The sequence below is a fragment of the Gymnodraco acuticeps genome, unplaced genomic scaffold (assembly GCF_902827175.1).
Source record: "Gymnodraco acuticeps unplaced genomic scaffold, fGymAcu1.1, whole genome shotgun sequence".
Classification (NCBI taxonomy): Eukaryota; Metazoa; Chordata; class Actinopteri; order Perciformes; family Bathydraconidae; genus Gymnodraco; species Gymnodraco acuticeps.
The window spans coordinates 1,279,195-1,301,523 of record NW_022990722.1 but is presented as its reverse complement, the minus strand read 5'-3'; the positions used below and the strand labels follow the sequence as shown (position 1 = coordinate 1,301,523).

Here is a 22,329-nt window from a genome sequence, read left to right as displayed (position 1 = left end):
TGTCACACTGTATTCAGATTGTACCACTCACGGGCCAGGCCCATAGAGCCAAGCGCTCTGGGTGTGGGTGAAAGATCGCCCCCCCCCGCTTGGGACAGTATGTCCCTGCGTAGTGGGAGCTGCCATGGCTGCCCGCACAGCAGCTGATATATCTCCGCTAGCCAGTACATAGCTGGCCAGTGCGCAGCTATCAGGATAAGTGTGTGGCGTTGCTCTCTCACTCTGGCCAGAGTTGGGGGTATCAGAGCCAGGGGTGGGAACGCGTACAGAAGGCCCGGGGGCCAATCGTGCGTGAGTGCATCCACGCCTAACGGTGCATTTAGATCGCGCATCGAAAAGAACAGCTGACACTGAGCGTTGTCTTTCGATGCGAACAGATCCACCGCGGCTCTGCCGTAACGCACCCACAGCTGGCTCACAATCCTTGGATGTAGAGTCCAGTCTGCATAAAGTGGTATACCTCTGGACAGTAGATCTGCCCCGAGGTTCATCACTCCCGGTACGTGCGTCGCTCTCAGCGCCATGGCGCGCGGGGTTTAGTTTTAGGGCGGCCACCCAGCGCTGAAACTCCCTCATGTGTAAGCGTCCCAGTCGTACGACCAGGATGGCTGACGCCATGAGCCCCAGCAATCGCAGGCATGATCTGAAGACAACATGTTTGCGCAGCTGGAAAAGAGCGAGACAAGCTCTGAAAGCTTTCACTCTTTCCGCTGACAAGCGAGCTGAAAAGGGCACCGAGTTCAGGCGTAAACCCAGGAAGAGTATAGTCTGCGCGGGGCACAACATGCTCTTCTCTGTGTTTATTATGAAACCCAGGTTGAGCAGGTGCTTTACGAGGACATTTGTCTGCGTAACAGCCTCCTGCTCCGACTGTGCGAGAAGCAGCCAGTCGTCCAGGTAGGTCGCCAGGCTAATACCCTGTGGTCTTAACGGGGTTATCGTGGCTTCCGTACATCGTACAAACATCCTTGGACTGAGAGACAGACCGAAGGGGAGTACTCTGTATTCATAACAGATCCCCTGAAATGCGAATCTCAGATATTTCCTGTGTGGGTAATATACTGGGATGTGAAAATACGCATCTTTCAGGTCGACTGATGTAAACCAGTCGTCTTGTCGCACGAGCCGCAGCAGAGATGTGTGAGTGAGCATTCTGAACTTATATCTTTTTAGATATTTGTTCAGAGCCCTCAAATCAAGTATTTGCCGAATTCCGTTCCCTCCCCGTTTGGGAACGAGGAAGTACTTGGAATAGAAGCCGCCCTGACTCTGCTCGGCAGGTACAATAGATATAGCCCTCTTTTCTAGGAGTGAGAGAATCTCTCTCCAGAATATGGGCTGACTCTCCTCGGGCCTACGAATGCAGAATGCCTGAGAAGCGAGGGGGGGGTGACGGTGACTTGGAGTCTGTAGCTCCGTGTAACTGTCTTGAGAAACCCAAGCAGATGTCATGAGCAACTCCCGCTGTATGCTCCTTAGAGCCAGCTGAGATGTCACGTCTCTTCCCCTCTGAGTCTCCATTTGTTGTGTTATGAGGCCCTCCAGTGTCTGAGCACTGTGGTGCCACATTTCGACAATCCCCACCGACACAGCGCATGCGTGTGGCGGTGGTGCCCTTACGGCTCCAGCCGGCACTGCGCATGCGCGTGACGGAGGTGCCTTCACAACCCCAGCCGGCACTGCACATGCACGTGACGGTGGTGCCTTTACAGCTCCAGCCGGCACTGTGCATGTGCGTGACGGTGGTGCCTTCACGACCCCAGCCGGCACTGCGCATGCGTGTGACGATGGTGCCTTTACAGCCCCAACCGGCACTGCGCATGCGCGTGACGGTGGTGCCTTCACAGACCCGTCAATTGTCCGCCCTTTGAGAGAGGCCGTAGCTGCTCTCAGAAGGGGAACAGTTGACGGACTGTTTATTGTTTTTATTGTTTTTCTTTTCATTTTTTCAAGCTGCGCCCTTGGCTCGAAGCCTGGATGCGTTAGCGGAAAATGTTTTATGACAGAAAAATCAATAAGTGTGTGACATGTGTTTATGCGGACTTGAGGATGGTGTTGAGGCATCTCTCGAGGCGGCGGGAACACATTTAGAGCTGGGGAACCGTAGACTTCCAGCTCTGTCACAGAGGGGAGAAGGAGGGGCTGTCACGCCGCTCGCTTCTTCTTCCTCGACTGCTGGCCGAAATTGTGGGTTGGCTGCGCCTGGGCTGCAGCCGGAACCGGAGATTTTCTAGGCCAGCTCGCCCTCGTCCCCTGCCTGGGCTGGGGACTCGGGGCGGATTGCGACCTTCGAGGGAGGCAGAGGTGGAGAGCCTCGTCCTCCTTCTTTTTCGACTGGCATCTCCTCTGCATGGAGGCAAGAGCGGAGCCGAAAATCCCCTCGGGAACGATGGGCATGTCAAGCACATCCTCCTTTTCCCGGTCTGGGAGGTTGGTGAGGTTGAGCCATCTAGCTCTTTCCTGCACCACCATGATCCCCATTGTTTTGCCCGTGGCCTGGACGGCGCAGCGTTGGACACGGAGACAAATGTCTGTGACCGCAGCCAACTCGTCCAGAACAGCCGGTCCAGGATTACTCGACATATCCTCACAGAGCTCCGCTTGGTATGCGGTTAGCAGTGAGGAAACGTTCAGAGCCCTGGCGGACAACGCTGCGGCTCTGTAGGACCGTTCAGTCATGGTCGACTGGAAACGGTCCACCTTTGCTGGCAGCGTGGGGTTCCTGCTTGGTGACGGGCCCATCCTCGGTAGGAGGTGGGCTGCCACCAGCAGTTCCATCGGCGGTATGCGGAGCAGGCCGAGCCTCTCCATACCGTCGCAGTCTAGGGAGGAGGCACCCTGGATTGGGGCCTTGTTGCTAAAGGGTCGGTCCCTCCACGAGACCGACACCTCATCCAACATCTCCGGGAAGACCGGGAGGAGTTGCCTCCTTGTCCTCGTTGCTTGGGGAGAATGTTTCCCCTCGTAACGGGACCTGGCGGTCTCCTTGGCCATTTCGGGCCACGGGATGTCTAGCCTGGACGCAGCGCGCTGACACGCGGCCTGCAGGTCCATGCTCAGACAGGGCGAAGCTGGTGTGCTATCGCCCGGGAGAGCAGCCATCGCTCCCGGCTTTGCCGTTTGAGCCGAAGACATGAAGATATCTTCTTCTTGCTCATCCGAATCAGACAGGAGGAACTCAGAGGTGTCCTCTTCGTCCTCCATGTAGTCTAATTCCAGGACATCCTCCGCGGGCGAGACCATGGTGAGGTCTCGCCGGGAGCTCCCGCCTGGTGAGGCGTGGGGCTCCGTTCCCGCGTCTCTTGCCGCCACCGGGACCCGGCCTGACACGGCGTGGGATCCCGGTTCTGCAGCTGCCGGTGTTAGTGAGCCCCAGACCGACACAGTGAGGGGCTCAGTCTCTGCGGCGGACGCCCCCGTGTCTTGATTGCCAAACGGCGAATCAGTGGACATGAGGGAGTCCTGTTCCAACAAGCTAGCTTGGTGTGCTAGCCGTCGGTGGAGGCTCTTTCGGGTGAAACGGGCACAATGCCCGCACGAGCCGGGGTTGTCGATAGCCTCCTGGGCGTGTTCCAGCCCGAGGCAGGACGAGCAGACCTGGTGTGAGTCTGTGCCTGCTATCTTCAACCCGCAGCCGCATGACCGAGCCTCCGAGTCCCTGACTCCTCTGGTGTGAGGGGGAGAGGCGTCCATCTTGTTCGCCTCGTGGCGTGGAGAGGACCCGCTCGTAACAGGTACGTCGTTGAGAGAAAAAGTGTTACCAACCCGTCCTTAATCCGGAGAAAAAGGGACGGTGTGGGTCCTTTGTTCTCAAAGAATATTGACTGGTGTGTCAATATACTTCTAATCCTTTTCTCCTCCGTGAGAGAGAAAAAGAAAAGCGTCCTCGCTACCGTGGTGTCGGTAGTAAGGGGAAGCTAGCTAGCAACAGGTGCGTAGCTAGCTTGAGAAAAATCAAAACCTTACCTTACTTTCCGGGGAAAGAAACGGCGAGGTCGATTTTAATACTAACTGGCGTTAGTATTACCGTCTTCTTGCGAAGCAGAAGGAGTAGCCGGCGAGCGCCCGTCGACCGAAATGGTTATATTTGGGTTCAGTCTGTGGACCGTTAAGCTTGTCCGGCTACTATAGAGATGTGCTCTGAAGCGAGAAGAGGTGTTTGAATGACGCATGCGTCGTGGCGCAAGCTACTTATAGGGGGTGAATTCCCTGACGCTGACGTCAAGATCACCAGCCAATCAGGATTGGCGTAATGAGATTGATGCTTCTGTTTGCTCCGCGATGAGGCGCATCCCATAGTGAGACATCGAACGGAGTGTTATGAATGAGAACTACGGTTCTATGAGTCCCGGATGACCGCCAGAGTTCCCTGTCACTCAGAATTATTGTGTGCTCGCGAGAAGATTCTGGGAACAGATCCTCTGACGACACCGGCTGATATAGCCGGTGTCATGTGGGTCACAGGTGACTTTGTTGTTATTGGTACTCGAGCTGCGCATGCGCGCGATGGACATATCCAGTGCTTAAAGCACCGCCTCTGGCGGTCATCCGGGACTCATAGAACCGTAGTTACAGCCGTAACTATTGTTTCATACCTCAGCCTGGTTCCTACCTCGTGTTGTGTTAGTACAGAGTTATGTCGGCACATGTTTATATGTTTGCACAATGACTACTTTCACTTTTGGTACTTTAAGTATATTTAGATTATTATACTTAATAAAGACCATTCAAGCAGCACGTTTTTCCTCATGTTTTTGAAAATATACTGTAGAGATGAAAGCTGCAGCTGCTACTAGTGTGTACTGAATGGGCGGCAGCAAAGCGTTATGGAAATGCAAGTATTCTGATTGCTGTCTGTGGTTCTATATGGGTTGTGGCAATCATTTTGACAAATAATAGCTCGCAGCAACGTATTGAAAAAATAACTATAAACTATAAATTAGTTCATTTTTGAAACCATGAACTTTAGTTCAACATTTTGAATTATGAACTATGAACTGAACTAGTTCATTTTAAAATGTGTGAACTGTGAACTGAACTAGTTCATGTAGAAAGTGAACTCTCCCAACACTGTCTGTATGGATGCGACACAAAGGCCTCTGTTGTGGGAGCAAATAACAGTGAAGTCATTCAAAGCCCAAATCAAATCACACATGCAGCCGACTGTAACCTGTAGGGATACGTGTTAGACAGCAGGATGTAACAAAATATTTATTTTTGTTCGGCATATTTTAAGCAAAGTTCCCTAAAACTGGAACGAAATGCTAATCATAGTATGCTTCCATCATTTATTGCAACAGCATGAGATGTTCTCACCAGGGTGTAAGAAAATCACATAATTAAATGAACACAAGTGTCTCCTCTCTAAATCAGGTACATCGTGGCATTTAATGTTTGCTTCCCACCTGAGATGGCATTTGTTATGGCATATGTTATGAATTAGTCTCCACTGTCAACATACCAGGTGGTGATTTTATTTAAGCTGTCATGATTATTTGGGCTCGCTGCTAGAGGGTGTTGCGGAGGGAGCTATTCATTTAATTTCCCTCCGTTTAATATTAGTACATTTACAATCTAAAAAAATATAATAAGGGTTTATTTTTCCATCATGTTGTGATGAGGCCTAATGGAAATGACCCCAACTGGCCTCATAATTAAATGATACAAAATAAAAGCTGTTGTTATGGACAAAGCTAAGGGAGGGATTGTAGTTTGAGTGACCAACATCACTTGCCAGTAAAACATAAGAAACTTACAGTGGTGCTACGTTGTCTTCAACCATCCATCCAATAGTCAGTTCCTGGAACATAAGCAGGTTTCTGGGCACTTCCAATCATTGCCTTTTTACTTGGGGGTTTGGACTCGTAAATGTTTAGGATATTGCTAATGGAGAAGTCTGCTGTGTACGTATTTTGGTGCGTCTGTAAGATGCCAGCACCATATCTGCTGACTGCATCCTCTCCGTGTTTTCTCTCACTGATGCCCCTCTCCCATTCTCCTTGATCATGGCTACTGTTGTCATCTCCTGTCCCCCAGCGTAATGAGTCAGTGTGTGATGTTGGATGGCTGCTGACAGTGTGTCCCATGACTCACATGGGGTTGGTACTGTTGTCCCTGCACATCTCAATACTTCCCCCCCACCCACTGTGCTCCTATTTCTCGCTAATCGTGCATCTGTTTGGGCTGTACCTCCCACAGTGGGTAAGGATAAAAACAAATAAAATACTGTCAAGGTGACACACGACATTAACCCTCTTAAACATACAGGGTCCAGTCGGCCAGCTATGCCAGTTTTCCATAGCCTTTATTGTGTTTCTTCTGTCACATGCTTCTCTTCTCTGGAGTATGAGAAGCTGAAACAATAAAAGCTGGAGAATAAAGGGACAGAGCCAGAAAGCTGGCTGAAGGCACAAAGTGTTGGCCTGTGGAGAGTCCGATGATGACAGAGGCCAAATTGACATTGGAACTGAGGCAAACTGTTGGTTTAATTGCATGCGCTCATGCAGCAGCGATTTGTACTCTCATAGTACTTTGAGATATGTAGCGCTCCTCGTTAAATTGGCGCTTTTTAATCTTTTCATCACACCAGTGTGTTTTTCTTCATCATTTAGATCCACATGCGAAGAAAGATGTGGTTGTTCTCTGTCCTGATGACATGTCAGCTTCAGCTTATCAGCCTGTGACAAATGGTAAACATTCCTGTACTGGTGTGAGGCCTGCTTTTGACAGACACCCTGCCCTGTTTTATGTAAATACCACACTTAAACACTCCTGTTTTAAAGGGCCCGGGCTCTCGTAAACCTTGACAGACCCTCGGGCCGTGCCTCTGCCTGTTAAACACTGACTGTTTATGGATGCCTGTACCTGCATCCCTCCACCCGTAAACACTTTTCTTTGTCCTTCTGGGATAGAGGGTGGAGAGGAGATAATGTCTACTCATCCAGGAAGTGTTTTAGGCCTGTCCACGCTTGTGTTTTAAAAAAAGATATATTGCGTTGATGTTTTCCTTTGTTTTTGTCCACACTCTTGTTCTTTGTTCAAGTCTCTCATCCACAATAAAATGCCAAATCAATAGAAAGGCACGTAGCTTTCTTCAAGCGACCATGGACATTTGAGCTTCACAGCATTTCAGGCCATTTCCCGTGTGTTGTTTATCACCAGAGCCTGCAATCACATATATTGAAAAGCTCAGTTTGATCTGTTGTTTATCCACTTAGGAGAAGGTGTTTGACAAGATCAAGCTTTGATTGAAAAACTTGATGTTGTGTCTGAATGGAGGAAAAACAATGTATTTCCATAATCATTTGCATTTGTGTGGAACTGCTTTTAATCTCCCTGGTCCATGTTCCCAGGAGCTGCAGACCCCCCCCCCCCCCCCCCCCCCCCCCCCCCCCACAGGCTTCCCGTAGCCTCTCCCTGATGTTCCTGCTCTGAATGCAGACGGACTGCTTGGTGCCATTGTCATTGTTGAACCAAAGTTATTTTAATCACTCCGCCAACCCAACCCACCGTGATTTACTAGCCCGTAGCATCCATAGGAATCTACGCCAGCCAATTGCATTAAAGAGATAAATAACCCGAACAATAAAAGCGTTGTGAGGGAGCCGAATGGGCCCTTGAAATGCTCATCGTCCATTTGGTGCAGTAAGCAATGGGGTGGGAGGGGGGGGAGAGGAGATGCTGGGCTTTTAGTAGAAGGTTTTTTAGGGGTGATATTGTGATTGGTGGTTGAGGTGATGTCATGTCATCCATCTTAGGGAGCCACTTCATTAGGCTAATGGAAGGGCTGGACCACTCACCGTTTTCTGTAAATGTGTGTGTGTGTGTGTGTGTGTGTGTGTGTGTGTGTGTGTGTGTGTGTGTGTGTGTGTGTGTGTGTGTGTGTGTGTGTGTGTGTGTGTGTGTGTGTGTGTGTGTGTGCTTCCATTGATGGCAGCTTCCAAGGCTAAAGTGGTTATGAAGACTAAAGTGATTTTATGGGCCTGAATGTGTGTGCGCATGCCTGTGTGTGTGTGGCAGAATCGTCCCTCAGTGCGGTAATGACACTGTTTTAGGTGAGGGGAGATAATGCGATGCGTCTGAGGAGCTAAAGCACACCTTATTCCTTTGATGTTTAAACTACACTTAGGTTCTTTCAATGACTTGCAAAAATGTGAAGTGCAGAACGGGATACTTGCCTCGCTTTAGGGTAATATCAGTGATAGGCTTTGATTTGTCACTGAGTTAAATGAGTGTGTCACTTCAAATGTTCCTCTTGTGCAGAGTGAACAGGACAAATGGAATCGCTCTTTGAATTTGCTGCGCCATTCGGCCTGCTCTCTCTCGATGTCACTCTTCTCTCTCTTTTGTCGTCTCTTCTTCGTTGTCAGTTTTCCACCTGAAACCCACAGGATTTTCAGTCTGGACATGTGCTGTCTTTACGAGAGTGATTCGTCTGATTCCATTCCTCTCTTTGTTGTCCAGGCCATCCCACCTTCGACAGCCCATTTTATCCTCTTCTTTATGTTTTTCAGATGTCATATATAAGTCCTGCCTCTGGTTTGCTTTGTAACATCCTGAACTTATCTGATCTTCTGATCTCTTTTTCCCTCTTTTCTCTGGCCAACATCTCCATTATATATATAATATCGTATACAATATATATATTTTCTCTTTGTAAATCAGTTAAATAAGTGATGGTTAAGCAACAGAGCCTTCAATTACAACCTGATGATGGCCTTGACATGAGGCCAATGGGCCAGCCCATATATGTTTCAGTCGTTTTATAAAAAATAATGTGTTTTGCTTCCATTTTTCATAATGAAGTAAATGTTTACTGCAAAAGTCAACCCATAACGATGAACAACACTATTAGCGTTTTGATTGGTTTCCAATAAACCTTTCTTTTACCTCAGGGAAAATAAAGGCTCGATTTATGGCCCAAAGTTGTGGATAACATAACGCAGTGTGTCATTGCAGTGTAAAGTAAATACATCAACAATGACATCTTAAAACATCAAAGAAAGCTTGGTTTAAGTAACAGACATGATTTACTAGTTTTGAAACTGGTAATCTTTTTTTGAAATCCGCATTTTATTTTAAAAACCAGATACAAAGTGTTCTTCCTGTTTGCAATCATCAAATAGTATTCATCACGAGCAACTCTTTTTATTAGGAACTCTTATATTTTCTGGCATATGATGTCTTGTCTCAGGACATTAACTTGATATTACATTAATGTGTTCACACAATTTAGAAAATAATGTGAGTATTAACGTACTATATGTGTATCCATGCTTGCACAATAGAGGTGTTAATCTAGTGTTATACAAGCTGCGCTGTTATGTTTCATTCTAAAGCCTCCATATCTCTGTAAAAAAGAAAACAAACACAAAAAACTCTTGTTTTCTTGTAGCAACTTAAACATATGCTCACCATTACCATTACGATGTTTCAATGAGAGGCCGGTACCCCCCACATATTGACACCTGCTTCCAGAGCAGAGGCACACTAGCCAAGCTGTTTCTTATGAATATTAATTTCTTCACTATTAACTTCTGTTACTGAAGGTCGCGAGCCCCCCGGAATAGGAATGACAATACTACCTGCTTTTTCTGTATTATTTGTGACAGCCATTAACTCGCTGTCTATGTATGCCCGGATCTGAGGAATGAAGGATGTTGTGACATTCTCATTTTAAAACGTGTTTAGGTGGACATATTCTTTGAACTCTGGGATCAACTTTGATGTTTTGATGGATTGAAGCATGAAAATAGTGTCAATGCTTATTGGATTCCTGTCAAACGTGTGAGAAAGGAGAAGACAGTATTTTCTGATGTCATCTGTGAGAAAACAATCAATTGCTTGATGCAACCAGATACAACATTATTAGAGGACTGAGCTGATGGGGATGTTATTATCTGACGTAACCTGTGGGTCACAGGGTAAGGTGTGGAAGAAATGTGTGTGAGGTGATATATTTGCACATGTTTCTGATGTGTCAGACCCTTTTTCAAGTGATGGCATCAAACACTTGTTATCTCTGCCAGGACATGTGTACCCGTGTGTGTGTATCTGTCTGTCCGCTACTTATCTCGCTTAGAACTGGATCAGCCTAATATTTTTATTCTGCTTGACTGCTGACTCCTCACACCTCTTAACTGGACCCCCAAGTGATCTGCTTCACTAGCAAAAAGCATGTACGGCCTTTGGCTAGGCCAAGAAAGACCCTTACTAGTTGGTTGCATCCCACATTTTTTCCTTCGTTTTTGCGCCAAAACAAACATTTATACAAAGGCTTTGTCGTGAGCAATTGCTGATTCATTCCAAACTCAGCATGTTATGATCCAATAAATTAAGGGGTTATATGAGCTGAATAAACCCCTTTTTGTAATCTTTGCTGCTACCTTGATTGTGATGTATAGATAGATAGATAGATAGACAGACAGACGGACGGACGGACGGACGGACGGACATAGATATATGTATATACTTTAATGATCCCAATTTGAGAAACTGTTTTTCACAACTATTAAAACTATGCAAGTAGCACTTATCGGTTAACATGATGTTGTCAAGGGTCTTGTCTGTGTAAAACAAAAGTATACATTGTGTCTTCTGACTAAATATGGGTAAAATGTTTGCTTCTTTCATTGGAAATTTAAAGGCAAGGCAATGTGGTGTGAATGTTGACATGAACCCCTTTCCCATGGCTTCAGACTCGCTGTGTTTTCAGAGCTGTTTGTGCTGTGTGCCTATCGGTATTAGTGAACCTTTGCATATCAAAGCGCAGCTTGTTTGGCTTGTGTCCGGGTGCGCTGCACACCGCGGTGGCCTTTAACGCCTGTCCCTGGTGCAGATCGATTTTGTGCCTCGCCAGCAGCCCACTGCTAACCTTGAGGTAGGCTTGCGTAATGAGATCTCATCTGATGGCATTGACTCACACCTGACAGCACTGACACTCTTCCCCCCGGCCGGGGAGACAGAGTGGGGAAGGCTGGGTCCTCTGTGGATGACAGTACTGTTGAAAGATTCAACTTGTTTTTCTTCTAACTTCCCTGTTATATACATTTCCATCCTCTATAGCTGTTGCAGGTTTGGATGGCTACAGTTTTCTGACACAAATAACAGACGAATACTGTAAAAGACATATACTTGTTCAGATTAAGCTACAGCAGTTTTTAATCACACTTATTTTTCTAATGTGATTTAGAGTGACAGTATTGCATCACTTCAATCTTCTTTTGTAGCAAATAATCCCTCATTTAGAAGGCTTCTCTTGGTACTGTAGATGGTAGATTTTGAGCGTGTTTGTTCCATGATAACTAGGGAGATTTCAGGGTGGGCTTCGGTTTTATTGGAACCTCAGCAGCTGCAGCTCTTGAGCAGCACAGTTGAATTCAGAGTTCATTCACTGTGAGGGGGGTCTGTAGGCAGTGCTGGGCTAAGCATGGTCCTCTTTCTGGCATTAGCTGTGATAAGAAGCACCCTGTCTGTATTTTCTGGCCCAGATTAAAACCTCTGCTACTGCAGGCTGCAAAGATCATTTTTCACCAAAAGCACACACTTATTTTTTTACCGTGAAAAATCTGTAATTTAATTTGAAAATAATTAAAAAGTAGCCATCAGTGTGATACACAGTACTTCATATCATTTCATTTCAAACCTTTATTTAACCAGGTAGGTCCCATTGAGATCATTGATCTCTTTTTCAAGGGAGACCAGCAGGAACACAGCACAAGATGCCTCTTCCTATAGGGCCGACCATACTGAAGCTCACAGATGCATGTATCAGGCTACAATTGGATGAGATGGGACTGCGATAACCATTATCTGAGTGGTGGGTAATTGAAACAATAATGCACATGTTAACAGCTTGGAAAGTAGCATTGATCCATCATCTAAGATGAACCCCCTTTGTGCATTAAAGCCATGACTAAATGGTGCAAACTGATATTGCTCTCGGTCATGGCTAGGTCTACTTGGCTAATTTAAAAATAAATGAGCAAGAGGAGGGTTGTGAGGTGTGGAAGAGTGATTCTTCCACCTTGAACCAGCAGGGCTTTACATCCCTCCCACAGCCTGGCGTTTCTATCGATAGATTAGCCAAAGACACAGGCACGATTTTGCGGAAGTGTGGAATTGGAATTCAATTCCTGTATACCTGCGTACAGATGTAGACTAGTAAACCATGGGGAGCCAGATCGATGGGAATCTAACAGCCTTAGCTTCTGTGCCGCTCAGGAGCATCCTCTGCAGGTTATGTCCACGTTGTCTTCACATTCTTCCGCTCGTTCTTTCTGCCGTGCATTCCGACCTTGACACGTTCTCCTCAACCGGGCAGACTGCTTTGCTGATGGCGAACTTTCATTGGGTTGAAATGGCACTGAGTCGAGCTAGCCTATAGACAGAATGCTGCTGCGCTGGATGAACACATGGAAAATGAGATCACTGACCTACAGCAAAGGTTAGACTTCAGTAAGCATGAGCAGTCAGATGATGGCGGGGGTAGGTTGGAGGTTTAATAAACTACTGCTCGCCAGAAGCCTATTGTTTTACTTCTCTGCTCAGAACCACATGTGTGTGTGTGTTTTTGTGTTTGTGTGTGCGCGTGTTTATGGTGATGTTTCTGAAGCTGTGGCCCTCATTGCAGCTAGCTGTGTTAAGCTGAAATGCTGTTATTGATTACAATAGTGTGTGTGTGTGTGTGTGTGTGTGTGTGTGTGTGTGTGTGTGTGTGTGTGTGTGTGTGTGTGTGTGTGTGTGTGTGTGTGTGTGTGTGTGTGTGTGTGTGTGTGTGTGTGCATAATTGTGTATGTGAGCCTAATTGTGTATGTGAGCCACAGCTGTGCTGTCCGTCAGCCTCTGGCTTATCCAAGGGGGAAAAGGGGGTTTGGGATTTAGGCAGAGAGAAATACCAGTGTGAGGGAAGGACGAGGGTTTGAGACCAAAGTGCAGAGCAAACAAAGTAATTGTTCTATAATTGACTAATTTCATCTAATCCATATCCTCTCAGAAGAAGATGTTCTTTGTGATTTGATTTTTTGATCATAGCTATAATGCTTTTGTACTTTTTTAAAAAGTACTTTGTTTTGCTTTTGCTATATTGCTACAATGTAAATAATATGTCCTCAGTTGGGATACTACAATGAGGAAAACTCCTAAGTAAACCACCTAATACACATTTTACTAGAACAGTTATTTGTTGATGACACTCATACCCCTTTCACACCAACGCGGTTCCAGGTCCGGTTCGGAGCTGGAGCTTGAAAAGCACCGTTTTTTCCTGTTCACACCGCATTGGAGCCGCCTCTAACCTCCGGAATCCGGTTCGTTTCAAGTACCAAAAAGTTGTCGGTCTAAAAAGCAAGCACCGCATACGTCACGCTTACGTCGGAGGCGGGGGCAGGGGCAAGATCAACCTCTAACAACAACAAAAAGCCTAACCCTGTGTAATGTTGTTTTTATAGGCAATCATTTAAGCTTTGTTAGTTCCAGGTTTAATATGTGCAATAAGTTCATTTCAATAAACATTGAACCAGTCCGGCCCTCGACTAGTACCGATTTTTTTATTTTGGCCCACTGTGTAACTGTGTAAGAACTTTTGAATGTAGCATGGAACGACTGTAAAGTTGGTAGTAAAGTCGTCCCATTTCTTCCATTTCGTTTCGACAGAGCAAAACGAGTAGCGCTTCAATACAATCGGCCATTGTTGTTGTTGTCGATGTGAGGGGTTTCCGCGCGGTTTGGCTTTATGAAGCAGGCACGCAAACGGTTACGTCATGACGCAAACGATGACGCAATGACGCAGCACCAGTCGGGCTCTGAGCAGTGTGAACAGAGCGGGAGCTGAACCGAATAACCGGTTCCGAACCAGAAAAGCTCTAGCACGGAGCTAGAACGGGAAAAGCCTTGGTGTGAATGGGGTATCAGAGAGCTTACTTTGATATTTTAATGTTGTTTTGAGTTTCAGTCTAAAAGAAGACACACAGAAAAAAACGGTGGCAGTGGGAAGGTCGTGTTATTGGTGTGAGCTGCGACATTGTGTAACAATGGTCACCAACTAAAGAGGCACCCCTAGTCCTCATGCATCACTTCCTGTCTCTCTGTCCACTTCTCTCTCTCTCTCTCTCTCTCTCTCTCTCTCTCTCTCTCTCTCTCTCCTCTCTCTCTCTCTCTCTCTCTCTCTCTCTCTCTCTCTCTCTCTCTTTCTGTCCTTGTCACATGCAGTTATACAGGCACACTTATCCCTCTCTGTGTGTGTGCTGTCCACGTGTCTTTATGTGTTCAAGTTAACAATACCCACAAAGATACTTAATAACCCCAGCACGCACATGCATACACACACACTGCTATGATGTTCTCCCATACTCTGTCTTTACTTTGCAGACACCTGTAGGCTGTAGTTAGGAACACACAACCACAACACACACACACACACACACAACCACCCACGCACACACCTGATGTTTCCCACCTCTCGGCCAGAGTGTCAGTCTCTTTATGAAAGGCCTGCCTGGCGCCTAACTGTGAGGCCCTTTTAATTAGAGCCCTGCTGTTAAGCACCGGCCTCCTCCAGTAGTCCCAACCACTTCTCACACTCACACACCCTCTGTCTCTGTCACACTCGCCACCACGGTGCTTCCTTCCCTCTCCTTGTTCTGGGTGCCTGGTTCACATACACTATCAACAACAATAGTTTGTATTAACTGTATTTCATCCAAAATCCTTGGGAAAAATAATTTTCAAAAGAATGATTGAGTTCAGATTTTGCTTGCGTGCTTGGGTTTTATTTTATTCATGAGAATCTGAAACCAGTTAAAAAGGAAAACAATTGTTGGCATGCTGTACGATCTCACAAAATGAGAAACGGGAAAGCACGAATAAACATGCCCTCAGTTTTTAGCCTGAACAGAAATAGTATGAGAGGAAAAACATTTGAATACTATGATATTATACCTTCTGTTGTCTCAGAATAAAAAGTCTAGCTAATATATTATGATGAATTTTTTTAAAGGAGAAGAAACAAGGAACATTTTAAATATTGTCACAAGGGAAAAAGCCGTTTTTAAAAGGGAATTTTAACATATTCCCAAAGGAAAATCTTTGTTTTAGAAAACTGCATGAAAAAACACATTTAAAATAAAATAAAATATGAAGACCTTAAAAAGTTTGCTTGGAGGATTATCATTATGTGGTAGGTGATTGGAAGGAATGACAACACAACTCACCAAATACACTCAGCCTTGCAAGCTTCTGCACAAAATATTCCTGGCACACGAGCTGTTTGATCGCACCCGTAACCTGCATTCTCCATTTCCCTTTTCAAGCAAGTCCAAACCCCCTTAAAAAAAATCCCCAGGTCTCTCACATTCATTGATTCTCCTCTGCATCTGGCTGCTAGGATCAAAGCTCTATTGTGTTGGGGGGCCTCCTCTCTAAGCTGCTTTCCTAAGGAACTTCCACAATCAGGGGTAAGTTGATTAGAAACAATGGCAGGTGGGTAGATATTGTGTTGAATCTGGAATTCTGAGTTAAACTTCCCAAAGCTCCTGCAGTGTGTGTGTCACCCGGTTCCTGGCAGGAGGGGGGATTATAACCACACACTACACACATGATGCAGCTAACCCTGGTCTGAAATCCTAAAATGGGGGTTATAGAACAGCTCTGGTATGGTATGTTCAAACCACACGCGACAAAATATATTAAACGGCCAAGCGTGGCTAGCTACATTTTGCCCAGTCGCTAACTTGTCCTTACTCAAACTTAATCGAACGCTCGTTGGCGTTGTTATGTCGTTTAATAGCTCAGGGAACTGGGTATCGCAGGAACGGTTTTTACTCCATTTTATTCATACAGACGGGAAAAGGTATGGGGGGGAAAGGGACAAGAAATGTATGATTGGAAAAGTTGAGGCTTGCTTAATTTAGATTTGTATTGCGCATCATCAATCAATCAATCAATCAATGTTTATTTATATAGCCCAATATCACAAATGTTACATTTGTCTCAGTGGACTTTACAGTTTGTACAAAATATCAGTATGACAATACTGTCCGTCATACATCAACAAACGTAGGGCGCACATTTGTAGCTTCATATTACTGCCTTTCATTGTAAAGGACTGTTTCCTTTATGCCAATTATATGAACATAGCAGTGCAGTTGTCATCCATTAAGCTACAGTTCCCAGCAGTAACTATCCCCTTTAAATGAACTCTAAATGCTTGGAGGAAACAAGTGCTGCCTGCATCTGTGACTGCTTGTCTTCAGCTTGATGTGGGAAGACAGGTTGTTTAGGACCGTGGAGAATAGGCGATGTAGTTAGAGCAGGGTGGAGGAAAGGGAGGAGGAGAGGAAGGCTGCAGCTGTTGGTCAAGGGTGGGTCGGCAGAAATTACAACAACGCCCGAGAGGAGCACAGACCCTGTAGATAGATAAATAGATAGATTCCTTCAAATAACTCTTACAATCCCGCCTTTCGATGCAACCATCCTTTTCTTCCTCCTGATAGTCTTCCTCTGTTGGCGTCTGAATCGAGCCTTCCTCTTCCTCAGAGGAATAGACAGCCAGCTCCTGCTACGGCCCTTTTTCTGTTCACAGGGCTGGAGTTTTATCTATTATGAATTGTTTTTCTCTCTGTCTGCCCAGGGTTGCGGATATTGCCGTTAGCAGAGAAAAAGAGGAGTGAAGAAGAAGAGCGAAAGTTATTTTGCTAAAGGACATCTGAAGAGGCAGCTTTTCACACCCTCGCCCCCCCCTCTCTCCCTCCCCCCCCTCTCCCTCCATGCCCGCTTAAACACACTTCCACCTTCTTTCTCCTCTTTAAATATTGAGAATCGTTGCTGAATTCCTCTGGCCTCTTCCTTTTGATGCTACCGGCTCAGCAATAGAAATACACTTTGAAGGGATAAAACTGTCAGTATGGCAACATTTCCCCCCCCTTTGCAGGACCTCCCTGCTCCCCCCCCTGCAGGCCCCAATAAACGGGTCTGTGCTTTTCTGGTTCCCAAGCCGCACCCCCTCCCTGGCTCCCTGTGTTCTCGAGTCTGAAGGCCAAGCTCTCCCTCTGGGCTGGCTTTGGCTGCTCATTTTCACCGTATCAGAGGGTGGCTCTCAACAGGCTTGGCTTTTTAACCTCCACCATTACAAACACTCACACTGAAGAAGCAGAAGAAGAAGGAGAAGAAGATGGACCTGTATTGTCTTTACACAGACTGTAGAAGTGACCCAACTCTTTATTTAACCACTCTCCTGCTCCGAGAACACACATCCACACACTCATTCCTCTCTGATTGCTTTGCCTTTTTTCTTTTATAGCGCACATGGCTGCATTTTAGATGCTATTTAAGGTTTCGCTAACTAGTAGGGTGCAGACGCCTGTGTTGTGGGTAGCTGGAGAATCACACACAGCCTGAGTTTGGATGCAGAGCTATTCGGAAAGGCTGCATTCTTGAGCAAATGCTGTTAGTGTTCCCTGTTTCTCCAAAAGGACAAAAACAGTAAATAGCTGCTAAATTAAGCTGAAGCTTGTAAAAGTTGCAATGCGTCTCTAGGCCAAGCAACGGTCAAAACGCGGCTGGAGGATCCCCCCCCATCGAGTTCATGTTAAACAGGAGAGTGAATCCTGAGCAGAGAGTGCAGCAGACTAACATAGACGTGTTACTGCTTAACAGCCCTCTTTATGGGATCGCCTCTTTGTGTTTTAATGAGGAGGCCATAGATGGGTGGAGAGGAGATGTAGAGTGAGAGAGAGGAGGGGGGGGGGGTTGAGTCCGTTAGGCAAGATGAGCGATTAGAAAAGAGTGAGAAGGAATAGAGGATGGAGTGTTAGGAAGAAGTCGTTGAGAGGCTTAATGTCTCCTTCTCTCCGCAGGTCTAATTAGCAGAGAAAGAAGAGTGTGAGCGGCCCTCCTTAAAGTGCTGCTCTTCATTTTCTGCGTCACTTATTTTCTCTTCTAACTCGTACCACAAATGCTTTGAGAGGAAGGAAAACGCTTTTTTTCGTTTAGTTTTATAGCCTCAAAAAATAAATCCACTCTCTTTTGTTAAACAGGACTCTTTTGGCAAGCAAACGTGTGTGTGTGTGTGTGTGTGTGTGTGTGTGTGTGTGTGTGTGTGTGTGTGTGTGTGTGTGTGTCTATGTGCGCCTCATTCCTCTCTATTTACCTCCCTGTGAAAAGTGTTTTGAGCCCCCAGTGCAGTGCCATGAGATTGGCAGTTTGCTGTGTGCTGATAAAGTCACGGTGTGTGTGTGTGTGTGTGGTGTGTGTGTGTGTGTGTGTGTGTGTGTGTGTGTGTGTGTGTGTGTGTGTGTGTGTGTGTGTGTGTGTGTGTGTTGTGTGTGTGTGTGTGTGTGTGTGTGTGTGTGTGTGTGTGTGTGTGTGTGTGTGTGTGTGTGTGTGTGTGTGTGTGTGTGTGTGTTAAGTGTGCCTGCTGGAAGGGAGGGAGAACGAATATAGTGGAGGCTGGACACCTCAGGAATGTTTTTCCGATAACAAGTTCCCCCAACGTTCCAGAGCTCTGTTGTACAATTATGTGTGTTTTACAGCACTGTCTGTGTGTGTGTGTGTGTGTGTGTGTGTGTGTGTGTGTGTGTGTGTGTGTGTGTGTGTGGTGTGTGTGTGTGTGTGTGTGTGTGTTAGTTGTGTGTCCTGAGGGAGTAGAGGTTTTGCAGCTTTCTTTCTGTATTGTGATTGGCCACTTGTGTATTACGCTATTGTCTTTTTTTGTTATTTACTGCACACAAAAACACCTAAAAAATGCAAAATGATAAACACACACACACAAATTCCTACCTGTGGAGAGAGTCCAGGTCAATGCTTATGCGTAGTGTGCATCGACGCGGCGTTGTGCAACAGCAGAGCCGTCTCCAGCTCGCACGTACTTTACGTCTCTCTGCAGGCCTGCCTCATTAAACTTTCAGCTGAACAGTTAAAAAACGCTGCTGCTGTTCGGTCCCAACTGGCCGCGGCGTGAGAGCAGTCAATTAAATGCAGTCTGTCCACTGGGTTTGAAGTCAGATGGAAGGATGGCATTTGCAGCAAAACACCGTGCCGTGGCCACAGGTGGTGCTTTCTGAGCCCCGACATCAACCTTGCAGTCTGCAGTGACCCCGACAGAGCTGGAATATCTGTGTTTCTCTCCTGTCTGACTCTGTTTCCTTGTCCCCAGTCAACTCTGGAGATGGCATCGACTACAGCCAGCAGAAGAGGCAGAACATCGGGGATCTGATCCAGGAGACTCTGGAGGTGTTCGAGCGCTACGGAGGAGAAGACGCTTTCATCAACATCAAATACATGGTGCCCACATACGAGTCCTGCATGATCTGCTGAGCGGGGAGAGGGGAGTGTCCCTGACGTTAAACAGACTCTTGACTTTACCTGTTTCTCAGTTGTTTTTATCTGCCCCAAGCGCTAAAATTAAACCTTTATCTTATCACTTTCTTTATCGTAGCCCTTTCATAATCTCGTCGTCTCTTCACTCATTCTCTTTTTGTTTCCGAGCTGATCTTTACTCTGCCGCGCTCAAACCTCTCTACCCCCTCTATTATTTAGCATATCCTTTCAATAAATTCAGTACAAGTCACACTTTCTGTATCTGCGTATTAATCACAATCACTTATTAATACAAATAGAAGCTTGACAGAACAGATGTTCCTCTTTGAAATACAACAGTATGTTTAATATATTAGCCATGCATTGTTCATTTTTTCATTGCTTTCGTGATTTATTTAGCTGCTGATGAAGAATCCCTCGATGCACAGTGACTTTTATTTCAAACAGCGATATGCGTCAGATGACAAATGTGAAACTCTTTCATCATGTATAAATTGAAAATTACATTATTTTTAATATCAAACGCTCTCCTCTGCTTGATGCAGACTGTTGACTGTAAAAAGCGAGTTCTTTACTACTTCACAGGGAACAGCAGCTGTTGCCAGCTTACATTTTCGTCAGCTACAGCAGATTCTATTGCACAGTGACACCATTTCAAGGAAGAAAAAGTGTCAGGGTCCACAGAAACTGCTCAACCTGCTCCTGCTACATTCTTTGCCTTTTTAAAGCAAGCTTTCAAAATGTGTCAAGAGACGCATTTCCGCCAGAGCTTCACTTAGATATATGCACAATTTTGAAAATATTGAGTCGTTTACATTTTTTGTGTGGAAACTGTAAACACCCGAATGCCGTTATCTCTTCACTTGGAAGCTTTTCATTGGAAAGGCGCTAATGCAGCCTGGGAGGTAAAACAAAGAGGTTTGGTAAGATTATTAAGATGCAGGCCTGTCTTTTCATAAACTCTTGTTCTACATCTGCATTTTGTCTTCTCTACAATTGCTTGTGTTTCGTTGTACCACTGTACCCATTCTGTCACAAACACAGCTGGAGACGAAGCCTGTCTAAACATGCAGGGAAGGACGCATAGGAATGAAGACTGGCAGCATTCCTCCAGATAGCACACACACACACACACACACACACTTTGAACTCAAGAACCCTGCAGTGATCAGTGAATCCTCGGTGAGTATGTGGGCTTATTCGTGACCGTGTCTGACAACATACACATTATCTGTTAGTGCATCCTCACCAGCCAGTACCTGAGCAGGCTTAACAAATCTCGTATTTCTTAATGTGCTTATTTAAGGTGCTCTCTCCCACTATCCTCTCCCCTGCAAAACAGTGGAAACGTATTCCCTGCCACAATAGAAGTTTTAACCAGCCATATTTCCCCCCCGACACACACATATATATATACAACCCTGGGACCCACGGGGGAAACATAGTGTAATTGATTTCTGACACTCACAAGGACACTTGCACGTCTCTTATTGTAAGTCATGTCTCCAGCAAAAGCGACTTTACAGGCCTGCGGATGAATCTATTCTCAAGCAGAAGACAGGTTCATAATGCTCATATTTCAACCTCAGCACATCTTGAAAAGAATGTCACTGAATAGCTGTTCCACGCTGCTGAACCCGGCCGCTCTCCTCTCCGCCTGTTGCCTGATCTCTGCACTGAAAGACGAAAAGGAGTGCAGCGTAAGTCCCCTTTCAACACTAAAAGCATAATTCACCTTATAACTGCGGCTGCGTAACAAAACAAATGTAGCAACAGTGCAGGCACATGAAGTACTTTTAAAGGCGGGTACAATTTCACCTCGCCTGATGAGCTGATCGAACTCTGAACAGCCTGCGGTTTTGTCGAACTGTATCAGTGACGCCCCGCTGTCCCGCTTCACCTGTCCAATTTTACTCAGCCACAGGCCAGCAGCTGGCCAGCAAAGGAGGGAGATCTTAGAGGTAGAGAACTACTAAAAAAAAGGACAAAGTAAAACATGGCTTTTGTTAACCATTTTTGTTCACAGTGCTTCAATAGTGTGCTTCATAACTTGTCAAAAGCTCACATCTCTCCATCTGTTCATCATAGTCTTTGCTTCAAGCCAGCCCACAATGCAAGCCATAATGTACAGAAATTGCCCAGAGTTCACTTCACTTCTCCGCACTTAAAGGGCCAGGCAGTCTGATTGCTTTGGCTCAATTAGGTCACATCACAGGCGCTAATAGGCATTAAATGCTAAATGGTGTCCTTTTCGACCTCCTCAGGAACCCACTGAAGCTCATTAAAAAAGGTGACAGTCTCGAAAGGAACATCGGAGAATATTGTCCCCAATCAGGAGCTACACACACATACGCACATAGTCTAAGCATACACACACACACACACACACACACACACACACACACACACACACACACACACACACACACACATTGAATAATGGCAAACAATACCAAACAACAACACCAAGCTGTAATTGCTCATGCAAGTAATAGAGTGACCTGTGAAATGAACAGGAATGGAGGCAGCCAATGAGGTTATTTGGCCAATCAAAGGCATCAACGCATGGCTGGTCCAGGCGCACGGACTTGAAAGACCTAGCATGACATTACTTGAATTTCTCACTTATCTGGCTCTGTTCTCCAGAATGAAAAAAAGGCTTCAAAAACATATTCAGCATCGAGCAGAAATGGTCCTGATCATCATAATCTAACCCTTTCCCCTTAGTCATAATGAGCAATTGATCATTTTGTGACTGCGGGTGCCCCAACATACACAAGAAAATAAATTGCTTCCCATTCAGAGTATTTCCTCCAGTCATAGAGCACAGGTTGTAACATCATGCTCTACTTCCCAAAGGCAGATAGTATCTGTCACAGATAAAGTCACATTATTATTTTCAGCTGAGAGGATTTCAGGAGTTTTTTTTTTCATTGTCCATTGTGAAAGATCTGCCTCATGGTGTCAGCCGACAATGGCGTTGATCACGTTATTCAGCCATTGTGCAACATCTCT

The 22,329-nt window shown here is 45.9% G+C and overlaps 1 protein-coding gene across 2 annotated transcripts in view; it reads left to right on the top strand.

Annotated features, from left to right (window-relative positions):
* Positions 1 to 19,566, top strand: part of pacrg (PARK2 co-regulated) — a 226,272-nt gene extending 206,706 nt beyond the window's left edge. For both annotated transcript variants that reach the window (XM_034231684.1, XM_034231683.1), the window contains exon 5: positions 19,151 to 19,566. In XM_034231684.1, coding sequence (XP_034087575.1) covers positions 19,151 to 19,311 — 161 coding nt within the window. In that variant the 3' untranslated portion in view covers positions 19,312 to 19,566. The remainder of the gene's footprint in view (positions 1 to 19,150) is intronic.
* Positions 19,567 to 22,329: the final 2,763 nt, after the last annotated feature.